Source organism: Podarcis vaucheri (genome assembly GCF_965113315.1).
Source record: "Podarcis vaucheri genome assembly, chromosome: 6".
In the NCBI taxonomy this organism is placed as follows: Eukaryota; Metazoa; Chordata; class Lepidosauria; order Squamata; family Lacertidae; genus Podarcis; species Podarcis vaucheri.
The window spans coordinates 61,469,700-61,491,421 of NC_138764.1; the positions used below are offsets into that span (position 1 = coordinate 61,469,700).

At 43.3% G+C, this 21,722-nt stretch overlaps 1 protein-coding gene across 2 annotated transcripts in view; it reads right to left on the bottom strand.

Moving 5' to 3' along the window:
* GRM4 (glutamate metabotropic receptor 4) overlaps nucleotides 1-21,722 on the bottom strand; it is a 292,534-nt gene that overhangs the window by 156,448 nt on the left and 114,364 nt on the right. For both annotated transcript variants that reach the window (XM_082226841.1, XM_082226842.1), the window contains exon 3: nucleotides 15,365-15,581. In XM_082226841.1, coding sequence (XP_082082967.1) covers nucleotides 15,365-15,581 — 217 coding nt within the window. The remainder of the gene's footprint in view (nucleotides 1-15,364; nucleotides 15,582-21,722) is intronic.

Genomic DNA, 21,722 nt, shown 5'->3' on the forward strand with positions numbered 1-21,722 from the left:
TTTCTTTGCTCCTGGGCCATTAACAGTTTCCTGGTGCGTGGAATTTAAGGGAAGTTATTTTTTCCCCTATCTGTGTGTCATGAAAAGTGAACACCCTTCTTAATATCTGTGTGGTCAGGAGACAGTTAAAGGCCCTGGAAGATGGTGGGTGGGAGGGAAGGTGATCTCAGTATTTTGTTCTGCATCTTATTTTAGGGTTTATTGTGGTCTTAAAACAATTTGAAGGGTTCAGAGATCCAAAACTAATAAACAGCAGAAAGGGTTGGCAACTAATGGGGGGGGAAATGGACATGTATGTTACTGCACAGAAGCTTGATGTGCCAGAATTAGCAGATGAGGCTTTTCATAGCTTTGATGTACATTTTATCTCCCACTAATTGTTGCGGATCATATGACGGCTAAAGGCACAGCTAGAGGGACTGGTTCAAAAGTGGGCTACCCTAGGAGTTTCCTGATGCACAGTCAAAAAAGGAAAAGGAGAGAGGAGGATGGCTAGGCTTAATTTGAACCATGACTCTTTTCAGACATGTGGAGTAAGTGACTATCAGCAATTTGCTCTGCCATTTCCTTCAGAATTTTTTGCCATACCCAGTGCAAGTACATAGAACAAGAGATGATGATGATGACAATTAATAATAATAATAAATAATAATAATAATTTATTTCTACCCCGCCCATCATCTTCCAACAAAAGATTAAAAATACATTAAAAACCAATGTTAAAATGTTAAAAACCAATGCAAAACAAAGATGATCACTTCCTAAAAACAAGAACACCCCCCACACAAAAAGGTATGGCCATCAAAGACTGATCCAGCAATTTGTGCAGGAGAATAGAAACTTATTTGCCTAATACCAAAAGCATGTCAATGTCTGTGCTTGGCAAACCTCTCTGGTGAGAGTAGCTAAAGCTCTTCTGGTTGCCTAACCATCTTCTAGGGCAATTGCATGCTAGATGGAGAACAGCAACAGTTTAAGACATAGGCCATGCCCACACTAATCCCTTAGCACTCATCTAATATTACTATCAACACATTTGTTAATGTGGGCACAATGGGGTGTGGTTTCATTGCACCAAACTAAATGTAATGAACCCAACTGAAAAGGAAATAGACTGACACAAATGTCACACAGTAATGAACAAATGCATTGCAAATATATATGAGCCTCTTAACTGAAGAATGCAGGGAGGAGGGGGAAAGAGGCAAAGGACAGAACAGAATGGAGGGAGAAAAATGACAGTGTGAGATTGATCCAGACAGATGACTAAAGAGCCTTGCGTTCTGTTAGAAATATTACTTGCCTCACACAATCAAGAGTGCCTCGTTACAAAACACTGTGTAGCATGTGCAGCACACCAGTTAAATTGCATATATATAAAGCTAATATTTCATCTCAAGAGTATTCGGTGGCAGAACAAGAAGAGATTGGGTCGAAGGCATGTCTGAGTCATGCAGAGCTCTGCAAGGAGAAGTCATTTGTCCATCAGCAATGATTCATTTCTTCTTCATTTGAATTTCTGATAGGATTGCCAACTTTTCAACTTTTCAACTGGCTTTTCTCGGCAGCGTACAGGACAGACCTGAGCCGGTAATAATTTTTATCACCATGCTGTGAAAAGCATCACCTGAAGATCAAGCTGATACAAAAGGCACAAGAGCAGAACAAGCTCTTGTTTTGTTTTTATTATGGTCCATTTGCAACCTTAATTTCTAGCCCTGCAAATTCAGGGTGGGTCACAATTAAGGTTGCCAATGCTTTTCCTGGTCGGATTCCTGTGCCTTTAACAAGTAAAAGTTCAGCAGGGTAAGCTGTTCCTGCCATGCAGACGGAGCAATGGAAAAGCATGAGCTGCTGGATGTTTGCCATGTTGGACCAAAACAGCACCCATCTTGCTCCAGAGATGGGTCCAAGGTGTGCATCTTTCTAGATGCTGCTGGATAAGGCTGGCTTGTATTCCAAGGGAGAAATTCTTGTGCTTCCCCAAAATGCCAGGTTTTAATATAAGACTTCAGAAAATATTGTAGCTGAAGGTCAAGTTGATAGTGCATCAGACAGAAAACAGCTTGAATTCAAACTGGTAACTACAGTAATAAACATTATACTATGAAAATAAACATTCACTTCAGAAATGTAGGACTGGCATAAAGAATAGAGGCACAGCTGTGTTATGGAGGAGGAAGAACACACACAAACTGGAATAAAGCCGCACCAAGAAAAGATGAGGGGTGGGTTGAGGCAGCATGAGGATTATTCTGAGACACACACACACACACACACAGCTGCCTTTCCAATGCTGCCCCAGCTTTGTTGGAGCCATTTATGTGTGAGCGTCTCCTACGCAGCTGGGAGGATTTCTTAAAATGGTGTGGATCTCTCTCAAAGAACTGACAACACTCCTTCCTGACACAGTGCCAGTTCCATTGGGAAACCCTATATGATTAGGCTCATCCATGTGGCCGGGTCATTTAAGCATTATCCCAATGATATTGGAGCTGCTATCAGATCAGTCCCTAATATGTGAAAGGCACCACATGCCAAGGAGATACTGGTTTGATACTGGTTAATTGTGAGTAATCAAAAAATACAGAGGTGACACACTTTAGAATCATAGAATCATAGAATCATAGAGTTGGAATAGACCACAAGGGCCATCGAGTCCAACCCCCTGCCAAGCAGGAAACACCATCAGAGCACTCCTGACATATGGTTGTCAAGCCTCTGCTTAAAGACCTCCAAAGTAGGAGACTCCTCCACACTCCTTGGCAGCAAATTCCACTGTCGAACAGCTCTTACTGTCAGGAAGTTCTTCCTAATGTTTAGGTGGAATCTTCTTTCTTGTAGTTTGGATCCATTGCTCCGTGTCCGCTTCTCTGGAGCAGCAGAAAACAGCCTTAGTTAGCAACTCTGTTTGTCATGGTTACATTAGTGTGATTCACCAGACCTGAACCCACAGGCATAGCAGCAAGTGCAAGCATTCCTGTATGGCACCCTGATAATATAAATTGGGTCTGGGTTCAGGTCTGGTTTGGGGCGTGTATCAGTCTTGGTAGCCGTGATGGATGGCCTGTACTGAGGGATGGCTCAGGGGCGTGCCACCCTGTTCCAGGACTCTTAAACTATATCTGTGGCCTTTGATACCATTGACCTCTGTTACTAGGAGTGCCATTTACCAGCTCTGTCTGGTGTGCCAGCTACAGCCAAATATGGATTGAGCTAGCCTGGTTACTGGAGTACGGACTGGATTACTGTGGTGTACTCTATGTGGGGCTGCCCTTGGACTTGACCCAGAAACTCCAGCAGGTGTAGAATACAGCAGCTAAACTGGTGATAGGATCAGGTTCGAGGTTCTTGTATTAATATATAAAACACAAAACAACTTGGGTCCAGGACACCTTAAGAACCACCTGAGCCCTTATATCCCATCCCAAGCACTGAGATTATCCAGAGAAACACTGTTAGTTGTCTCTCATGTTTCAGAAACCCAGCTGACTTTGTCCCAATCTATGGAATACTTGCCCAGAAGAAATTTGGCAGGAATCCTTACCGCTAATTTCCAGACATCTCTCGAAGTTATTTTTATGCTGGCAGCTCTATTCACACGCGTGTGTGTGTGCCCCCCCCCCAGAAGCCAGTCAGTCACTTATTTATCTATTAATTAATTTATTTGTGGCATTTGTATACTGGTTAATTATTCACAATTCTAAGCAGGGCACACAAAAAACAATCCATAGAAGATGGGACGATATAACAATAAAAAAGCCAAACACTACCTGAAAATGCCTGCTGAAACAAGAAAGTCTCAGTCATGCACTTGAACTTCAGCAAGGAGGCTGCCTATCTGATCTTAGTGGGAAGAGAGTTCTACAGATTTGGGTCCACTACACTAAATGCATGGTTTTTAGTAATTACAAGCCATGCCTCTGAGCCATTGGGGACCACCAAGAGAGACTCCCCCAAAATCTCAGTGATCAAGCTGGTATATAAGGGATCAGGTGATCTTCAAGATATCATGGACCCATGTTGTTAAGGGCCTTGTAAGCTTTTAAACACTGGAGTGGGGGTAGTCTGTCCCCATCAAGAGTCTAACGGCAAAATTTTGCGCTAGCTAGAGCTGGTATATGGAAGCAGAAAGTATTTGCCGTATCTGACAATTGGCATGCAATAGCAAGCAGTGTTTGACAGTATCCAATATGTAGCAGTCAACACTTGGCAACAATGTTATCAGATCTGAGAATGGCATCTGTAGCAGTCTGTGTTTGACAGGCTCTGACATAACCAATATTTGAAGGTAGACATGCAGTAGCAATCATTATTGGACAGTATCTGACTATTAGCTTCCAATAAAAAAAAAGTTGTATTTTAACATTCATGTTGACAATCAAAAAAGACAAATTCCACATTTTAATTCCAGCTCTCAATTCTGAAATTCAGATGTAAACCGTTGAGGTCAAATTTGCAAAATGTGAACTTTCATCAGAGTTTCAAATTTTGCAAAAGTCTGAGCACTGACAGAGAAATCCCAAAGGCTGTCTTCTTCACTGTGGAGCTGGCAGAACAAACAAGTATTCTTTCCCACCCTGGAACCATCTACCCTGGCTGATGCAAGAGGTGTGGCTATGGAAGTGGTGGGGACGACACTGCTCCATACAGCCCCACAGTTGCCAGCCAAAGGATTGGACTGACCCCTAAGCTAGGAACCTTGTACACCACATTAGGAGTGACACATTCAAAATGGGTTTGCAAGTCATGCTGATGGATGATCTCCACAACTATGGAGAGTTAAAAACTCTGGGTTGAATTTAGCCTTTATGCAGTTGAATTTTGAGGTGCTTCAGGTTGATTCAGACATTCAAAATCTTCTTGATGAAATGCAACCTAGCTGGACCTGTGGGTGGCCTTAGTCACACCTGACATTCTTTGTGCAACTATGAGGCTCAGTGAACATTAAAAATGAAGCCCAGTATTTATCTGCATGTGTGTGTTATGAAAAATACCAACCTTCCATTCACCACCATCAGATGAGTGGGCTCCAGTTGGGATTTTGCCTTTAAGAAAAGGTTAACTCTCTTTGTGGCTGGTATATTCCTAGCCAGAAATGGCATCAGAAAATGGTGATTGGTGGAACCAATAAAGCAAACTCAGTATTCTCACTTTCACTGTCTCGGCTAGTGAGATAAAATGAGGGAATACAACTTGTGCTCATCGGAGCAGGTGTTTGTGCAGCCCCAGAAAAGCAGAACACCCAGCAGCACTCACCTGTGCAAGCTGGGCAGGGAAGGACTGCTATTGCAGGTAGCAAATCTGTATGGTGGACAATTCAAAGTCACGACAAAGAATAGGTTGCTATCCCTTTGCTCGTGTCTCTTTGTCAAGACAGATCACATTACCACTGTGATCCAGACGTGGTTGATACTCAGCATTTACAAGCATCTGAAGGGATGGCAGCTGCCAGGAGCTGAAATCAGGAGCAGGTCAGCAATAAAACACCTGATTTCAGTGAAGTTAACCCTGTATTCAAAGAAACCAAAACAGCTCAGGCCTAGTGATCACAACAACTTTTGCCAGTAGGTCTTGTCCCAATGAGGCAGTTGCAATGAGTGAAGGTCCCTGCCATCCCACTGCTCTCTAAGACTCCTGCCCCAGGTCCTTCCCCAGCAACCTGAGGCTCCTTTGTCTTGTCTTTCTTTGCTGCACCCTCTTCATTCCTCTTCATGTTCTGGACAACCAGGGGGGAGGGGAGCTGATCGCAGAAGGAGGGGGAGATACCCTGCCTTCTCCAGTAGCTTGCCTCATCTCTGCCTCTTGGCACCCTTGTTCTCCATCCTCCACTTCTGCCTCTGACTCCGGAACTGCCCTGCCTTAGCGCCCTTAGGTCCCCAGCTTCTCTTCAACACCAATCACTAAAAATTCAAACATGAATACTGACATTTATATCCAAAGAACTAGTCTAAAGGCCATTAGGAATGACCACAGTGCAGAGGCAGAACATCTAATTTGCATGCAGGAAGTCTCAGGTTTAGTCTTCAACATTTCCAAGTAGGGCTTGAAACCCTAGATAGCTGCTGTCAGTCAGTGCTGACATTCCTATGTTCTTATGGAAGCTACATGCAGACATACCTATAAACATGCATATATGCATGTATGTGTGTAGGCAGAAAGCATATACACACATCTGTACAAATATCCAGCTGTGTACACACAAATATCCATACTGTGTGCACTTTTATCATATACACAAGTATACAGTCATACTGTCCACATAAGTATATAGGGAAACAGGAGAGGGAGGAAAAGGTTCAGTACATAGAAATAAACACACTTTCAGGCTCGTCTATCCATGCAGTCCACAGGTGTACGAAACCAAACCAAGCATGTAGAAGTAAAGCACTCTTTGTCATACAAATTCATCCTGACTTATCCTCACCCATTTGTTCTAAAATTCAGACACAGGCACACACACAAAACGAAGCCGCCTTGACATAGGCAATGCTTGTCAACGTAAAATCCTGAAGAGCAGAGAGTCCCAAATGGGTTCACCTTATATGAAAAGCACAGCCAGTTCTCAGAGCTGTGGTAGCAAAGAAGAAGCCTAGAATTAACATAGTTCCTATTTATAGCCCTTTGATTAGAAGCTTGTCACCTCAAAGTTTTTATTCCCTTTATCCATTTATAAGGCCATAACACAGTTTGACTAGAACTAAATAGCCTAGTGTCCCACAGATCTCACCAGAACTTAATGTGCCATTCAGATACAGTTAAATTAGTAATAGACAGCAGCCTGTGCACCACAGGGCTGGAGTTGGCTCAGAAAACACTCTTTCCTTCCTCTCTCCTTCTCTATTGCTCTCTTGGTGGCTTATGTGTAGTAGAAAGCCAAAGGGAAAAAGGCAGCTAGGAAATGGTGGTAAGCTCTCATGATAGTCAGCCCCTCATTTCCTGCCGCATGTCCTGAGGAGAGAGACTGGGTGGAACTGGGGTTTTTTCGATGCTCACAGTCAGTAGCACCAAAGCAATTGTACAAAAGAGGAGTTGAGTAGCTGTGGGGTTTGACAATCCAATGTTGAGTGGAGCATGCTGTAGTGAGCATTTCCAGAGCCAGCTCTCTCGAATTAGCAGAGCAGAGGTTGCCTAATCGACCTCACAATGGCTAGTGCTTCCATTTTCTCCCTGTTTGTGAGCCTTGAGAGATGGAGCTGAAGAGCGGAATGTCTTGCTGCCTGTCTTACATAGCCAATGGCAGTGCACTGTGCTCCACAGTGGCCTCTTAAGGGAGAGGCTGGGAGTGCCTGCAGCTCACTGCCAGCGCTGCTTCGCAGCAAGGTAATCCCTTCTAAGCATCCTGTAGCAACAGTCAGCAGAATGCTTTCTCATTCTTGACAAATCCTTGCCAAGTTTTGCTGAGCATGGAATTTTGGGCCATCCAAAGTCTCCAGACAAGTTAAAGCACCTGCCTTCAGGGATAATTCCACTAAATTGGGTGAGCCGAACAACGGTGCCAACTTTATACTCCGTTAAAACCTGCTAGTATTTATAAACGTCTCCTCTCTACTGGAAAGTACCCAGCTTGGTGATGGGGAACAAAAAGGGAGGGCTTGAGCTATGTTGTTTGTAATAAAAAAAGCCAGTTCGTTTCAAGTCTCCTTGAAAACTGCAAATGCATTGGGTAATTCTTACCAAGCAGCAACCTAACAATAGTAGATTTATTTTAAAGAGAAAAAATGGAAATAGTTTGATACCTGTCTAGCTATCTCTCTATCTATCTATCCAGTGCTTTTTTAAAAAAGTAAAAAAAGTTTAGGGATACTCTCATTAGGATTCAAGAAAATCACCATTTTATCGTTCAGATCAGAAAAAATAAATACAGTAAATGGACCAAAGTACAAAGATTCACAAAATATTTAGGGGGGTGTCGCCCTGCATCCCCCCCCGAAAAAAAACACTCTATCTATCTATCTATCTATCTATCTATCTATCTATCTATGCATAATAGCCAATGGTGTGCACTCTTTGGCCTGAAGAATTGTGCTGAGTTGTATATATTTATTTGTGCTTTTATTTATAGAAGAATTTCTTTACCGCCTTACCATGAAATATCAGAGGGGTGTACAATGTTAAAATATAAAAGACGCTTTTAAAAATACAGATAATCATAAAATTGTAGTGTCGCAGGAGACCCCAAGGGTCATCTAGCTCAACCCCTTGCAATGCAGAAATCACTGCTAAAGAACCTTCCTTATTATGGTGGCTGGCCAATAAAAATAAAAATAATTAATTTTAATTTAATAAAAATTAAATAGTTGCAAAGGCCTGTCGGCATAAAAATGCCTTTGAGAGATGCCTGAAAGTCAAGTGCAAGGATGCCTGCCAAATCTCTGCTGGAAAAGTGTCCCCAGCATGCACTTGCACCTGAGGCCAGTTGGGCTTCTGTAACACAACTAACAGTGCTCTTTCAAATGATATTGGTGTTTGAGCTGGGATATAAGGGCTTAAGGCATCCTGAGCCCAAGTTGCTCAGGGCTTTGTATATCAACACAAAACCCAAATGTGCCCATTTTGTATCAGCAGTAGTATGTGAGGGACTCACATACTACTGCTGATACAACAAAGGCACTCCATGGGGCAGGGTGAGGCAGGATGGGCAAAGAGAGCTTCCTGTCTCAGTGGAATTTGGCTTGTGCAACAAGGTCTAGGGTGGTCTTGCTGTTTGGTTTGGACTTGCTCTGCAGTCTTGATCCTGATTTCTCTTTGGTTCTGATTCGTGGTTTGCCCTCAGATCCTGATGGCTCCTCAGTTCCAGCTCCCAGGTCCTGACTCACTCCAGATTGTTGCCCATAGCCCAGCACTGAGATAGCCCAGCTCAGCTTAAGAGTACCATAAACGAACACTGAATATATGATAAGGCTGAAAGAGATGGAGCAGGGACTAAGAGGAAGCTGTTGCCTTCTGCCCTCTTCAGCTCAGTCCACCCATCCCCTAGGCACCAGTACCTAGGTCCCAGTGCTTCAGGTGTCAGGGCTGGTAGGTTCCTGGATGAGCCCCTGCCTACAGCTTCAATGAATCACTTCCTTTTAAAATTATGACAGCTGATTTTCTGGTAGTCATAAAACTTGATTATATGTATTCGCAGAACTCCCAAAACACTATATACAGCAGTTACTTAATGACACATGTTGATGGTAATGTTTTGCTGATACCCGATAGCTGTCTAATCCTGCCCACAATTATTCCTGACCTCCTCATTTCTCTTTCAGAAGTTGATGTATATCATACCATTGGGGGAAAGCGGATGATTAAACCCATCCGCTCTGCCAGCTTTTAATGCTTCTTGCACTCATGCCATCCCCAAGTGCTTTCAATCCATGCTAGCACCACAGTCTCACTCACAAAAACCACTTGTTGGTGGCCATGGATGACAACATATGATCTTCAGTAATATGGTGCAAGCCTCTTCTCGCAATTACAGGTTGTCTTTACCCTTGAAGTTACAGGGGTGTGTGGCACTTCCATCAGCAAGAGAGAGACAACTTGGGTGTAAAGATGGGGGGGCACTCTTGAACGAGGTTGCTTATGGTCTTCGGCATTTCAGCAAAGCATCTCCTCTTAAACCTTGGCCTTGAGCAAACCCAGAGAAGGCAAGACTATGGATCTGTCCCTCCCTAGTATCCTCAAATATACATACAAACATAGAGATAAATACATACCCCCTCCCCTTTTCATCCTTAAACATTCAACTGTAAGCACTGGTTGGTTGCCAACCTGCTGGCGAACGAATGATTTATACTTCAGAGAATGAATCAATACAATATATGGCCAAAGACATCTTTAATCTTTCAGAAGGATTAGGCTGCAAGGGGACGTCAGCAGCATTGCACAGCCTTTCAATTCAGTTTTCAATTTGGAGAGTGAGAGAAATGGCTTCTCTCTTTCTTCTCTTCCCTTCCTACCATATGTCTCCCTTTTTCTCTTCCTTCCTTTCCCTAAAATTAAAGATGGGTGAAAAATCCAGTTTCATACAGTTGCAGGTGCGTACTTCTGTAATTTGTCAGCTGTTTATTTTGCACCACCATCACTTTCATAAGCTCTATCTTGGTCTCTGTGTGTTCTACTCCACCCTAGGAGAGTGCCAGTTCAGGTTTCTCCCACACCAAAGAGAGAAAGGAGTGCCTCTCCTCTCTCTCACCTCTCCCCAATGCAACATGTCCACCCACCAAAAAAAGAGGGGGAAAGAGAAGAAAAGCATCCTCCCCCCCATGAGTCATGGGTGTCGTGGAATCACAGAATTGTAGAGTTAGACAGGACCCCAAGGCTCATCTAGTTCAACCCTCTGCAATGCAGATATCACAACTATAATATGCCGGCAGATGGCATCCAACCTCTGTTTAAAAACCTCTAATGAAGGTAGTCCATTTCACTGTAGAACAGCTCTTACCACCAAAAGGTTCTTGCTTCGGAATCCCCTTTTTTGTAATTTGAATTCATTGGGTCCTTTGTAGACTTTTGGAGCAGAGGAAACAAGCTTGCTCCATCATCCATGTGACCACTGTTCAGGTATTTTAAGATGTCTACCATAACTACTCTCAGTTTCCTCTTCTCTAGACTAAGCATGCCCAACTCCCTCAACCATTCTTCATAAGGCTTGGTTTCCAGACCCTTGACCATCTTGGTTGCACATGTTAACCCTTGTCAATACCCTTCTTAAACTGTGGTGCCCAGAACTGGACACAGTACTCTAGGTGGGTTCTGACCAAAGCAGAATGGAGTGGTATTATTACTTCCCTCTTACTATACTTTTGTTGATGCAGCCTAGAATAGCATTGGGTTGTTGTTTTTTAATTATTATTTTTCCGCTGCTGCTGCATCACACTGTTGACTCATGTTAAGCTTGTGGTCTACTAAGACCCCTAGATCCATTTTAGATATACTGCTTGTCAAGCCAGCTGTCCTCTATCCTATATTTGTGAATCTGGTTCTTCCTGCCTAAATGTAGAACCTTACATTTGTTCCTATTGAAATTAATTTTGTTAGTTTGGGCCAGTCCTCCAATCATTTTAAGGTCATCTTGAATCCTGATTCTATCTTCTGATAGTTCTGACAGCTGCAGTAGCTGGGTGTGCACATCAGTTCCCCTTCCATCTGGATATATCCTAAACCTAAAGAGGAGTTCTTTCACAGGGCATCATAAAGAACCAGAAGACTCTTTCATAACAGAAAGCTTCTGTAGATGCAGCAGAATTTTCACGCACCACCTAAAACTGTATGCAATAGTGAAACTATATCTCTGAGCAGCAGAGGATAAACGGACAGTCATGGGCTAATTTAGGTTGCACACAGTGTCCACCTAGGGCTGCCAAATCGACACCCAGAAATCTTGCCTATACTGGTAAATATTTCAAAGCAGTGAGAGTGGATCCAGCCACTGCACCTCTTGTCACATTGCTCTGCCAGTTTCTGCACCAACCTTCCTTCCCCAGCCTGCTGTGGCAAGCAGGATTCTCTTTTATCTAACACATAGTGAGCTGGGAGGGAACATCGAGGGACCAGCAAACATATGGCATGGAAGACTCACTGGCTGTGTTGCCCACAGCAGACACCCACTTTTTGTAGACAAAGATTCTGTACCTGCAAAACAGGCAGAAGTCAACACCACCTAAAACGTCCCCTGGCAGGACGGTGGGAGAAGTCTCACCTGTTAATTTCTGCCTGCCAAAGTTTCTGTCCATTATCAGGTGGCCATCCTATGTCCCAGCAAATATATGCTTGGGATTCCCACTGAATTATCATCCATGACATTAAGCTGGCATTGCAGAAGCTGCTTGAGATGCCCAGAAACAAATCTTATTCATCCCACAATGCAAATCATAGGAATTATGCAGCAAAGACTGAAGTGCCATCTACCGGTGCTGCAAGTAATCACACCCACCAAAAACTCATCTCAGCAGTCTTTTACACTCTCATCATTTTGAATAGCCCACAGTGGCTGGGATAAGAAGAAAGTCCACATGCACAGATTTTCAAGAGTTCTAGGAAGTCTGGAGAACTGGAGATAATGAAGGAGGACCACATTCCTACTAGAAAATATGGCTGTCCATTCCTGCTTAAGAGAGGGACTGCTATGCTTGCAGTTGAGCATTGTATTCTTCTCCATTATGTCCTCCCTATAGCCCTCCTAGTCTTTAGGAATAAGTTGACTCTACTTTCAATCAAAGAATGGTGAGACTTGAGTCCCTGGCTTTAGAGCAGTGAGCATTATCATCAAAATTAATTCAGAAAGTCCCAAATGTAGCCAGAAGGGAGCTTCCTGTGTCAGGCAAACAGCTATTGATGTGGCGCTGCGGCTAAAGCCTCAGCGCCTAGGACTTGCCGATCGTCAGGTTGGCGGTTTGAATCCCCGCAACGAGGTGTGCTCCCGTTGCTCAGACCCAGCACCTGCCAACCTAGCAGTTTGAAAGCACCCCCGGGTGAAAGTAGATAAATAGGGACCGCTTACTAGAGGGAAGGTAAACGGCGTTCTGTGTGCTGCGCTGGCTCGCCAGATGCAGCTTGTCACGCTGGCCACATCACCTGGAAGTTTCTGCGGACAGCGCTGGCCCCCGGCCTCTTAAGTGAGATGGGCGCACAACCCTAGAGTCGGACACGACTGGCCCGTACGGGCAGGGGTACCTTTACCTTTACCTTTATACAGTGGTGCCTAGGATTAAGTACTTAATTCATTCAGGAGGTCCGTACTTAAGCTGAAACTTTCTTAACCTGAAGCACCACTTTAGCTAATGGGGCCTCCTGCTGCTGCCGCGCCGCCGGAGCACGATTTCTGTTCTCATCCTGAAGCAAAGTTCTTAACCTGAAGCACTATTTCTGGGTTAGCAGAGTCTGTAACCTGAAGCGTATGTAACCCGAGGTACCACTGTATGTGATTTAAAAACAAAGGCTTCCCCAGTAACACTAACTTTTGACTCAGTATAAACATTTTTTGTGTTTTGGCATTTTTAAAAAAAATGAGGTGGGTGGGTGTGGGTTTGGGTGTGTGTGTGTGTGGCAACTAGATGTATAAAAAGAACCCATCTAGCTGTAACTGCTAGGTACTCCCTTGTCTTCCAGCACTTACTGTCCCTGCAATGAATGGAATAGATGGGTGTCATGCTTTATGCTGATTGCATATGGAGAGAAGATATGGCCCATTCTGCTTCCTGGCTCAGCAAAGTCACACATTCAGAGTAGTGTCACTCATACCTGCCCCTGGCAACTGCCATAGCTCCCTACGGAGGACTGAGTCACACCTTGAGAACGTTTGTTCCACCTTTCTTGGGGGAAATGCCTGCACCATTTTGCCTTCTGCAAGCACTTTTTGTGCAACCCACGCCTTCTTATAGAGGATGTCTGGGCCAAATCCTAGAGTCCTTCCCTGTCTCTCTGCAATGCCCTGAAAACTGCCACGCCTCTGCAAACAGTAGCAATAATGAATTCAGCCCAGGCTGTGCAATTAAAAGGGCTTAGGCGAGATTTATAGCAGGATTATATCTGCAGGGTATTACCAATGTCTAACATTTGGACACTATGTGGTCCTTGAAAATAAGCAATTACAATGAGCTTGATGTGCTGTATAAACACATAAACACAGAGGCTTTGGCTTCAGGTTGGAAAATGTACCTCTACTGGCAAGTCTGGCAGATGGAGAGAGAAGGGCAAGCAACACGTACTCCAAGCTGAAAGGATTGCTTCCAGCTAAGGAAATTAGCATTTCAGCATATCTCTCATAAGTTTGTATCACAGGTTGAGTTTCCACTATTTGTATTGTTGGCCCTTGCTCCTGTGATTTTACAGGAGTCTGAAACACAGAAAAGGTTTTCCTGGCAAGTAGAGATGATGGGAGTTACCTTCTCTATTTCTGCTTCTCAGGTTGCTGTTAAAGGCAGAAGAACAGAGATAGGACAAATGTGGTGGCAATCTTACAGGCTCCACATTTGATTTGAACCTTTACTATGTTTAACAGTTACTATTCTCTCCGTTGAGCTTCTCATTCAATCAAAGAGCTGGGACTTTGCTTCATAGATTATGTTGTGTGCACTAGGAACCCCACTTGGTTGGCTAGGATTGTGAATGAAACAGCCTCACTGTCCAAGGTTGGAAACAGGGTGTGTACAGTAATTTGTAATGGACCATCACTGACACAGTGATGGGTGGAGCTTTATCAATGAGTAGACCTTAGCAGACAGCCCCACACTTTCCATTCTGACACTTAACTACTACTTGCATAACTGTAGCTTAGTCTTGCTGCCTCATGGTATGCTGCACACTAATACAGTGGTACCTCTGGTTACAAACTTAATTCATTCCGGAGTAATCTGAAACCATTCTTAAGCTGAGGTACCACTTTAGCTAATGGGGCCTCCCGCTGCCACCCTGCCGCCACCGTGCGATTTCTGTTCTCATCCTGAGGTAAAGTTCTTAACCCAAGGTACTACTTCCGGGTTAGGGAAGTCTGTAACTCGAAGTGTTTGTAACCCGAGGTGTTTGTAACCCGAGGTACCACTGTATAGCAGTAGTAAAAGAAAAATGGCCTCTAAGCTCAGGATGTACAAAACATGCCTCTTTATTTCCACAGGTATTTCTGCCTTTCCACATATTGGAACTCTGAACACTTAGCAACACAAAATACACAGTCTTCTCACTGGACATGGACAATTCATGCACATTTATTTATTTAACAAAACTTATGTAATGTTTGATTTAAAAAGCAAACAAACCTCTAAACAGTTTACAAGAACATAAAACATTAAAATTCTCCATGGCCACATCCCTTCTCTGTGACCTCCTTATAGCAATCACTTTTTCTGCTGCTGCAGTTAAAACATTTAAAGGCAACATGTTCTCCTAACTGGATTGTAGCATGAAATCCAGCACACACTCAGTTTCTTAATGATTCTTTGAAAGCTGGTCATCACCATCACATCTGCCTCATTGACAGCATTGTTTGCACTTCATGAAGAATGAACCTCCTGAAGAACATTTTCAGCAACATCAACCAATAGCAATAACTTTCTTGTCTCCTTCAGAGATTATCACTTTCTAAACAATGTAGCCAATGGGGACCCATTATTCACTCAACTGTTACCTTCAACACAACGGATATATAGATGTGCTACAGTGAAGATTTGTAACAATCTTTTCTGGCTTCCAAGACTCACATATAAGTTAAAAGATAAATCCATCAACACTCAAGATACCCTATTATCCATGGTTTTTTTTTAGCACTGTAGCCCATATCTCATTCCACAGCAATAGGAGCAGCTATCCTTTCCCCATGGTTCAGAATATTATCTCTATCCCATACATCATCTCTTTATAGGAACAGCAGTTTACCTACCATTCTCTCTGGATTTCTGGATGAAGGCCTCCACTCCACTCTCACCATAGCTGCCTTCAGAGGCTAAGGTCGAAACATAATTCCACTTGAATGCTTTGACAATATCCACCATGGCCTGGGCTTGGTAGGTGTCTGAGGGGACGACGCGGGAAAAGAAGTCATATCTGCTGTTGTCACTCAGGTCAGGGGCGGTGGAAGCATAGCTTATCTGAGGAATCTGTGAGGGTGGGGAGAGAGAAAGAGAGAGAGGGAGATCTGACAATGTGAAACTGGATAATCCATTCTAGAAATCCATAAACCCCATACTAGTATTTGAGCATCAGGTCTCTAATGGACTGTCCCATGGGAAGAACATTTGTTGTTCTTTGAAAGCAAAGACTCAGAGATTAATAACTAGGCTAGGGACAAGCAGCCCCCAGTATCTTACTGGATTCAGGTTAAGTCATGTCACAACTTTTGGAAAGAACATAGGATGTGGTCCTTCTAACTCAGTATTGTTGACACTGAATGGCAGTGGCTCTCCAGGCTTCCAGGCTAGGTCCTTCCCAGCCTTACTTGAAGCTTACTTTGCATCCAAAGCATGTGGTGTGCCTCTAAACTGCAGTCCTTCCCAAGGGATGAGCACCAGAAATTAGAAAGTGTCTGAATCATTATTGGGAACCACCAAAGAGCCAAAGCAGAACACTTTTCTAGGGCAGAGCATAACCAACCAGAAATGTTGAAACATTTTTATAGCAACCAATCACCCAGTGGAGAGGGAAGCCATTGTTCTATTTTAAAATGGGATGGCCTGTTTTGCCAGGCGATCAACGGTCATCAAAACTGTTTGAATACTTCTAGTTGCATGGTCACTTCTCCCCTATAGCTATCTAAGTCTGTGTGGCCACAGTGGCCTCATTCAGACACTGTTTTAACTATGTTATTGTAATATGTGAAGATGGCATGCGTCATTATGCCACTCCCACCCTCAGCATCCCCAATTGCTACTCTCTCTCCTCCCTACTTTTGCATTTCAAGCAGCAAGATCATATATTTGGATGAAGAATCTTCTTGCAATCAGAAGCCCTGATTGTGTTGGGTTCCAATGCACGGGGAGACCTATAAGTTCATTCAGCCAAAGCATGAATAATTTCCATTCTGGCCTCAATATAGGAAAGGTGGGGTACAGAAAACAGTGATGTTGGAGGTAGGGGCAAACCTGTGCCCCCTCCACATTTTATTTCAAGATAGCTAAAAGAAAACCTCAATGTAGCTAGTGTATTGTGCTGCTTGTAATTCATACAGTACTTGGTTTATAGATGAAATAATAACTAGGGGCATGCATAGGACCCAAGATTCACATTTGATCTATATTTATGCTTTTTAAAAAAATCAGATCTGTTTCTGAGTCACTCTGGGTTCCCTCTGCTTCAGTCTGTGCTCCAGGTTCTGAGCTATTTTGGATAAAACCAAGCTCTGTGTTTCCCATTTGCTATAATAAGGAACCTAAAAACAGCTACTGTATAACCCTCCGGCTTTTGGTCAAAGGGGTGAGATTTACAGGCACAAGAGCCCCTCCAGAGTGGATGGAATCTGCCAAATTGCAGACAAATTGCAGGGACTAATTGTGGGTGAAGTAATTCATAATCAATATTAAGCAAACTAAAACTCCCAACTCCATCAGCTTCTTATTTTTGAGAAAAGGGAGCAGGCAGTTCTCTTCCATTTTTTCTTATCCTAAAAGAGGCAGCCTAGTAGTGTGCAATCTGGTTTGTACATTTTTTAAAAGCTTTGCAGCCTCACACTAGTCTCCTGGTACTTGTTTTTGTCCTCTGAATCCTTAAGAGCAGACTAAGGTTTGCAAGAATACACCAACAAGCTGCAACTGGAGAGAGAGGACCAGGTAGTCGTTTCATCCCACTGCACCTTTGACACTTCTCATACTTATACAATGCCTGCAGGGACTAGGAAGCTCTCCCCAGTGCCAACCAGCCAGCATTCATTCTATGACAAACTGTGGAGAGTGAGTGTCTTCTCTGCCACTTCTCCATCCTTAAGCCTCAGAATGTTGCAAAGGGAGGTTGAAATGGGAACTCCAGATCAGAGAGGAGAAAGGAAATGTGCTCACATTGACATAACAGAACAGCCTTCTAATGGAGATAGAGCTCAGCTCCTCAGCCCATAGATCTTAGTCTAGAGCCCCAGTCAGTTTCCACAGGCTGTTTATTGGATTCTTAGCACTACCAGCAATAAAATGTATGCAGCGTGATAATGGGTAAAGAGAGGGTGAAAAATCAGGCTTTGGAGTAGTGTCCATCTGGCTCCAAATTTCTTCTGAATCATCCCAAGAGGTTTCTTGTTCATTGCTAGAAGGTGATGGCTGTGATTAACAAGATGGGGAACAGCAGCAAAGCCAACGCTAAAAGGATATTCTTTCTCCTTCATCCCTCCCCAAAGAACACATTTGATCTGATCACAGAAGAGGAGCCTGGGAAGCACTAGAAAATAATAATGCCGTCACTATTCTGCATTTTCTCCCATGAAATTTGGCACCACTACAGAGGATGGCAGATGAAAGGAAGGCTGGAGCATCCCCCAAGAAGGAAGAAAAGAAGACAGACAAAAAGCCTCGGTCTCTCATCTCTAAAGGATACACGTTGGAAGACGGGAAAGGGTCCAGATGGATTCCAGGCCCAGGAGCAGCCACTGAAGGGAGATCTGAAGAGCTCCTAAGACCCAGGTTTCAGATTGCCAAAACCTCAGACAGAAGAGCTCTCTGCTACTTTAACTCCTGCCCGCCCCCCTCCTTTCATGGTTTATCTTTGCTTAATTGGTGCAGCTGTCACCGCCCACCAACTTCGTCTCCTCCCACGCTTTGAGCCTAATTATGACAGGCTTCAAAAGGGCAGTCGGGAACTCAAGGGATAGGGAGAGAGAAGAGAAAGATGTTTTTATAAAACATGGCAGCTGAAGCTATCAACAAGTCACTTTGGCAGCAACACTCCCTGTTGAAGGGAGAGACAATAGCAAGCAACTTCTCCCCACCTCTACCAGAACATTCCTGCTCACTTTATGACCTCTTCCCTGCATTTCATGAAGGTCAGGATGCTAGGCATCAGTCAAAGGGTTCTCTGAATACCATCAAAATTCGACCCTGACCATTGAGTGAGTTCAGTATGCAGTTGTGGCAGCTTGCAAGGAGGGGTGGAAGAGCAGTGGTGTACAGAGAGAGGATACTAAGTGCTTACAGCAGGCATGGCAAAGAAAAAGTGGAAGAAGAGGGGTGTCTGAGTTACACCATGCAAGGGCATGGCTGCCCAACCACATTGGCCACTGATGTCAGTGAACCTCCTTGGTGTACCTGGCAAGTCAGCAGCGGCATGCCTGGACATCGCTGACTCATACATCCCTCTGCTTCCCCAATAGCTTGTGATGCCTGTTGCTAAAGGCACAGGGAAGCTCTCCTCAAAGATCACTACTCATCGGCAGCAAATTACAGTTAGCTGAAAATCCACTTGGCCATTTGATGGAGTAACCAGACAGTCATTTTGTCATGTGGCCAGTCATCATGCTTTTGGTCAACTTCATCAACCCTCAGTCTGGTAGTTCATGAGACACAAAGAAAAAGTTGTCACAAAAATGAGAAACTGTGTCCATTTAGCCTCAGCTTCAGAAAAATCTACTTGGTTAGCAGTAAGATGAAATCTCATGTGTGTGCACATATATACTACCCAAATAACATCGACAACTGGGAAACACTGGCCTGCAAGCGCTCCAATTGGAGAACAGCCTTTACCAAAGGTGTCATGGGTTTTGAAGACACTCGAACTCAGGACGAAAGGGAGAAATGCACTAAGAGGAAGACACGCTTAGCAAACTGTCACCATGATCAACTCTCACCTGGAAACATATGGCCCCACCGTGGAAGAATGTGTGGATCCAGAATTGGCCTCCACAGTCACTTATGGACTCACTGTTAAAACCGTGTTTATGGAAGACAATTTTACTTGGCTACGAGTGATCGCCAAAGACTACCCAATCAGCTCTGGTACCCCTCCAGATGTTCTGAATTACTACTCCCACCATCCCTTATCAGTGGTCATGCTGGCTGGGGCTGATGGGAGTTGAGTTGACATGTCATAGTATTTTTTACCTGACAGCATTTGTAGTAATTGCAATTAATATTTGAAAATTGACAGGTTATGAGACTTGATGGTTAAAGTCTTCCAAAATAATTGAGAGATAGCAACAACTCAAAGCCACTTACATTTCCAACTTTGAGAAAAAATCACAAGCAATTTTTGGTGCTTTTTTCAAATATTTGGTGAATTTCAAACATTTGTATTAGTTATACTAAAAATGGATGAAACTAGTATGAAATGGATAAGATTAATTTGATTTCCCATTTAATGGTGATGCAGAGAATTAACTAATAATTTCTGATTGTTTGAAAATAATCTATGGCAGTCTTTCTCAAACTGGTGCCATTCAGATTTTTGGAACTACAATAATCAAATACTGTCTAATATTAAATCCAACTTCATGCCACCCATCAAACATGATATACCAGTGATTCCATGCTCTACTAAATACCATTGCATGTCAAACATTAAATATTGAAAAATATCAAGTATCAAACATTAAGTTCAAATACCATTGTTTGTCAAACATAGATAACAAATATTAAGAAAATTCAAGGGATTATTTGAGTGGGAAAGAGTTAAAGAACTTTGGCTATCAATTCACAGAGGAGCATGTTGAGGTGAATGTTTAGAAGCAAATTCATTTATTCTAACTCCTGGAGACCACACCGCCCATTAGTTAAGGTGCATAATAAATATATATCCAGTGCTTCTTTTTAACAAGAGTCCAATGACTCTACAATACATTATTATTGACAATATTTAGATTTATAACTCAAAGGTTCAGAGCAAGTAATATCTTTTCTTATTAACCTACTGAAATAGATTGCTACTGTTGCCATTTTACTGATGCGGAACTGAAGTTGAGATTTAAGCAACCCATACAAGGCCACAGAAAGCAGAGATGAAATATGAACCTAACAAATAGAACATAAGAACAGTCTTCTGGGTCAAGCTGATAGCCCATTTAGTCCTGCATCCTGTTTCCACAGTAGCCAACCAGATGCCTGTGGGAAACCAGCAAGAAGAACATGTGAACAAGAGCACTCTCCCCTCCCATGGTTTCCAGCAACTGGCATTTGGAAGCATTGCCAACTGTGAAGGTAAAGCATTGCCACCATGGCTAGTAGCCATTGATAACCCTCTGCTCTATGAATTTGTCCAATCCTCTTTGCTCGCCTTTTCTCTAAGATAGAAAGTCCCAAACGCTGCAACCTTCTTCTTGGGAGAGTCACTCCAGCAGCTTCAAAGTTCATTTGTTTCCAGAAAAGAAGGAAGAGCAAAAAGGATTAAGCCAACTTGGCTTAATCTAAGAATGGCAGGAATGAAAGCAGCATCAGTTTCAGATCACCTCTATTCATTACTCAGGAAAGCAATTGTTTCTTCCAATGGGGAACAGTCACAAGGCAAGGGAAAGAGCAGCAAGAATACGAACAGGATTCATCAATACCAACAGTGGACAACATCCCTCTCAAGCCCAACCAGCAGTGCTAAGGCTGAGCGAGGAAGATCTAAAGCTCCTCCAAATGACTTGTTCCTACAGCATTCGTTTTGTTTTGCTTCTACAAAGCTTGCACGGTGGCTAGCCTATGTCCAGTCTTTACTGAGCATTCATTCTGATTTGTTTACAGGGTGGTTATATGACAACGAGCATTCATCTTGATTTGCTTGCAGGGTGTTTAGACATCTTCCCATTAGTCATTCATTCATCCCACACTTTTCAATGCATTTCCCTGTTGCTTCTTCGAACCATATAAAGTCCTGTTGGTTTTAAGTGCATTTGTTGTACTAGTCCAACAAACCAACTAGTGCAAACCTAAAGTTCTGGTATGCGTTTGAATCCCTCCTGCAAAACAATGACAGTCTGAAGGCAAACCTAGTCCAAACCTTGCTGCAGGTCAGCTTTCATACACCATCTCCCATCAGGCAAGGAGCTGTCTTCGAGGGAAGGAATATGGAGAGGCAGTTCCACCCCTTTCTGGGTGTTGGTTTTAAAACTCCTAACCAATGAAGCAATAAATAAGCCTCTTAACTTAATCAGTGCTGTGCTGTCCCCCACTGAATGGTACATTAGAATGATTTAGCACCAGAGGATCTTACGCGCTGCCAAGCACTTATATAGCACTTTACATCTTCAGAACGCTCTACGGGCATTAATTAATTTTGGAGACGGAGAAGGCATATTAAATCATCACTGCCTCTCCCTCTCCCCACCCCTGCCCAAGTTCCTTTCCACA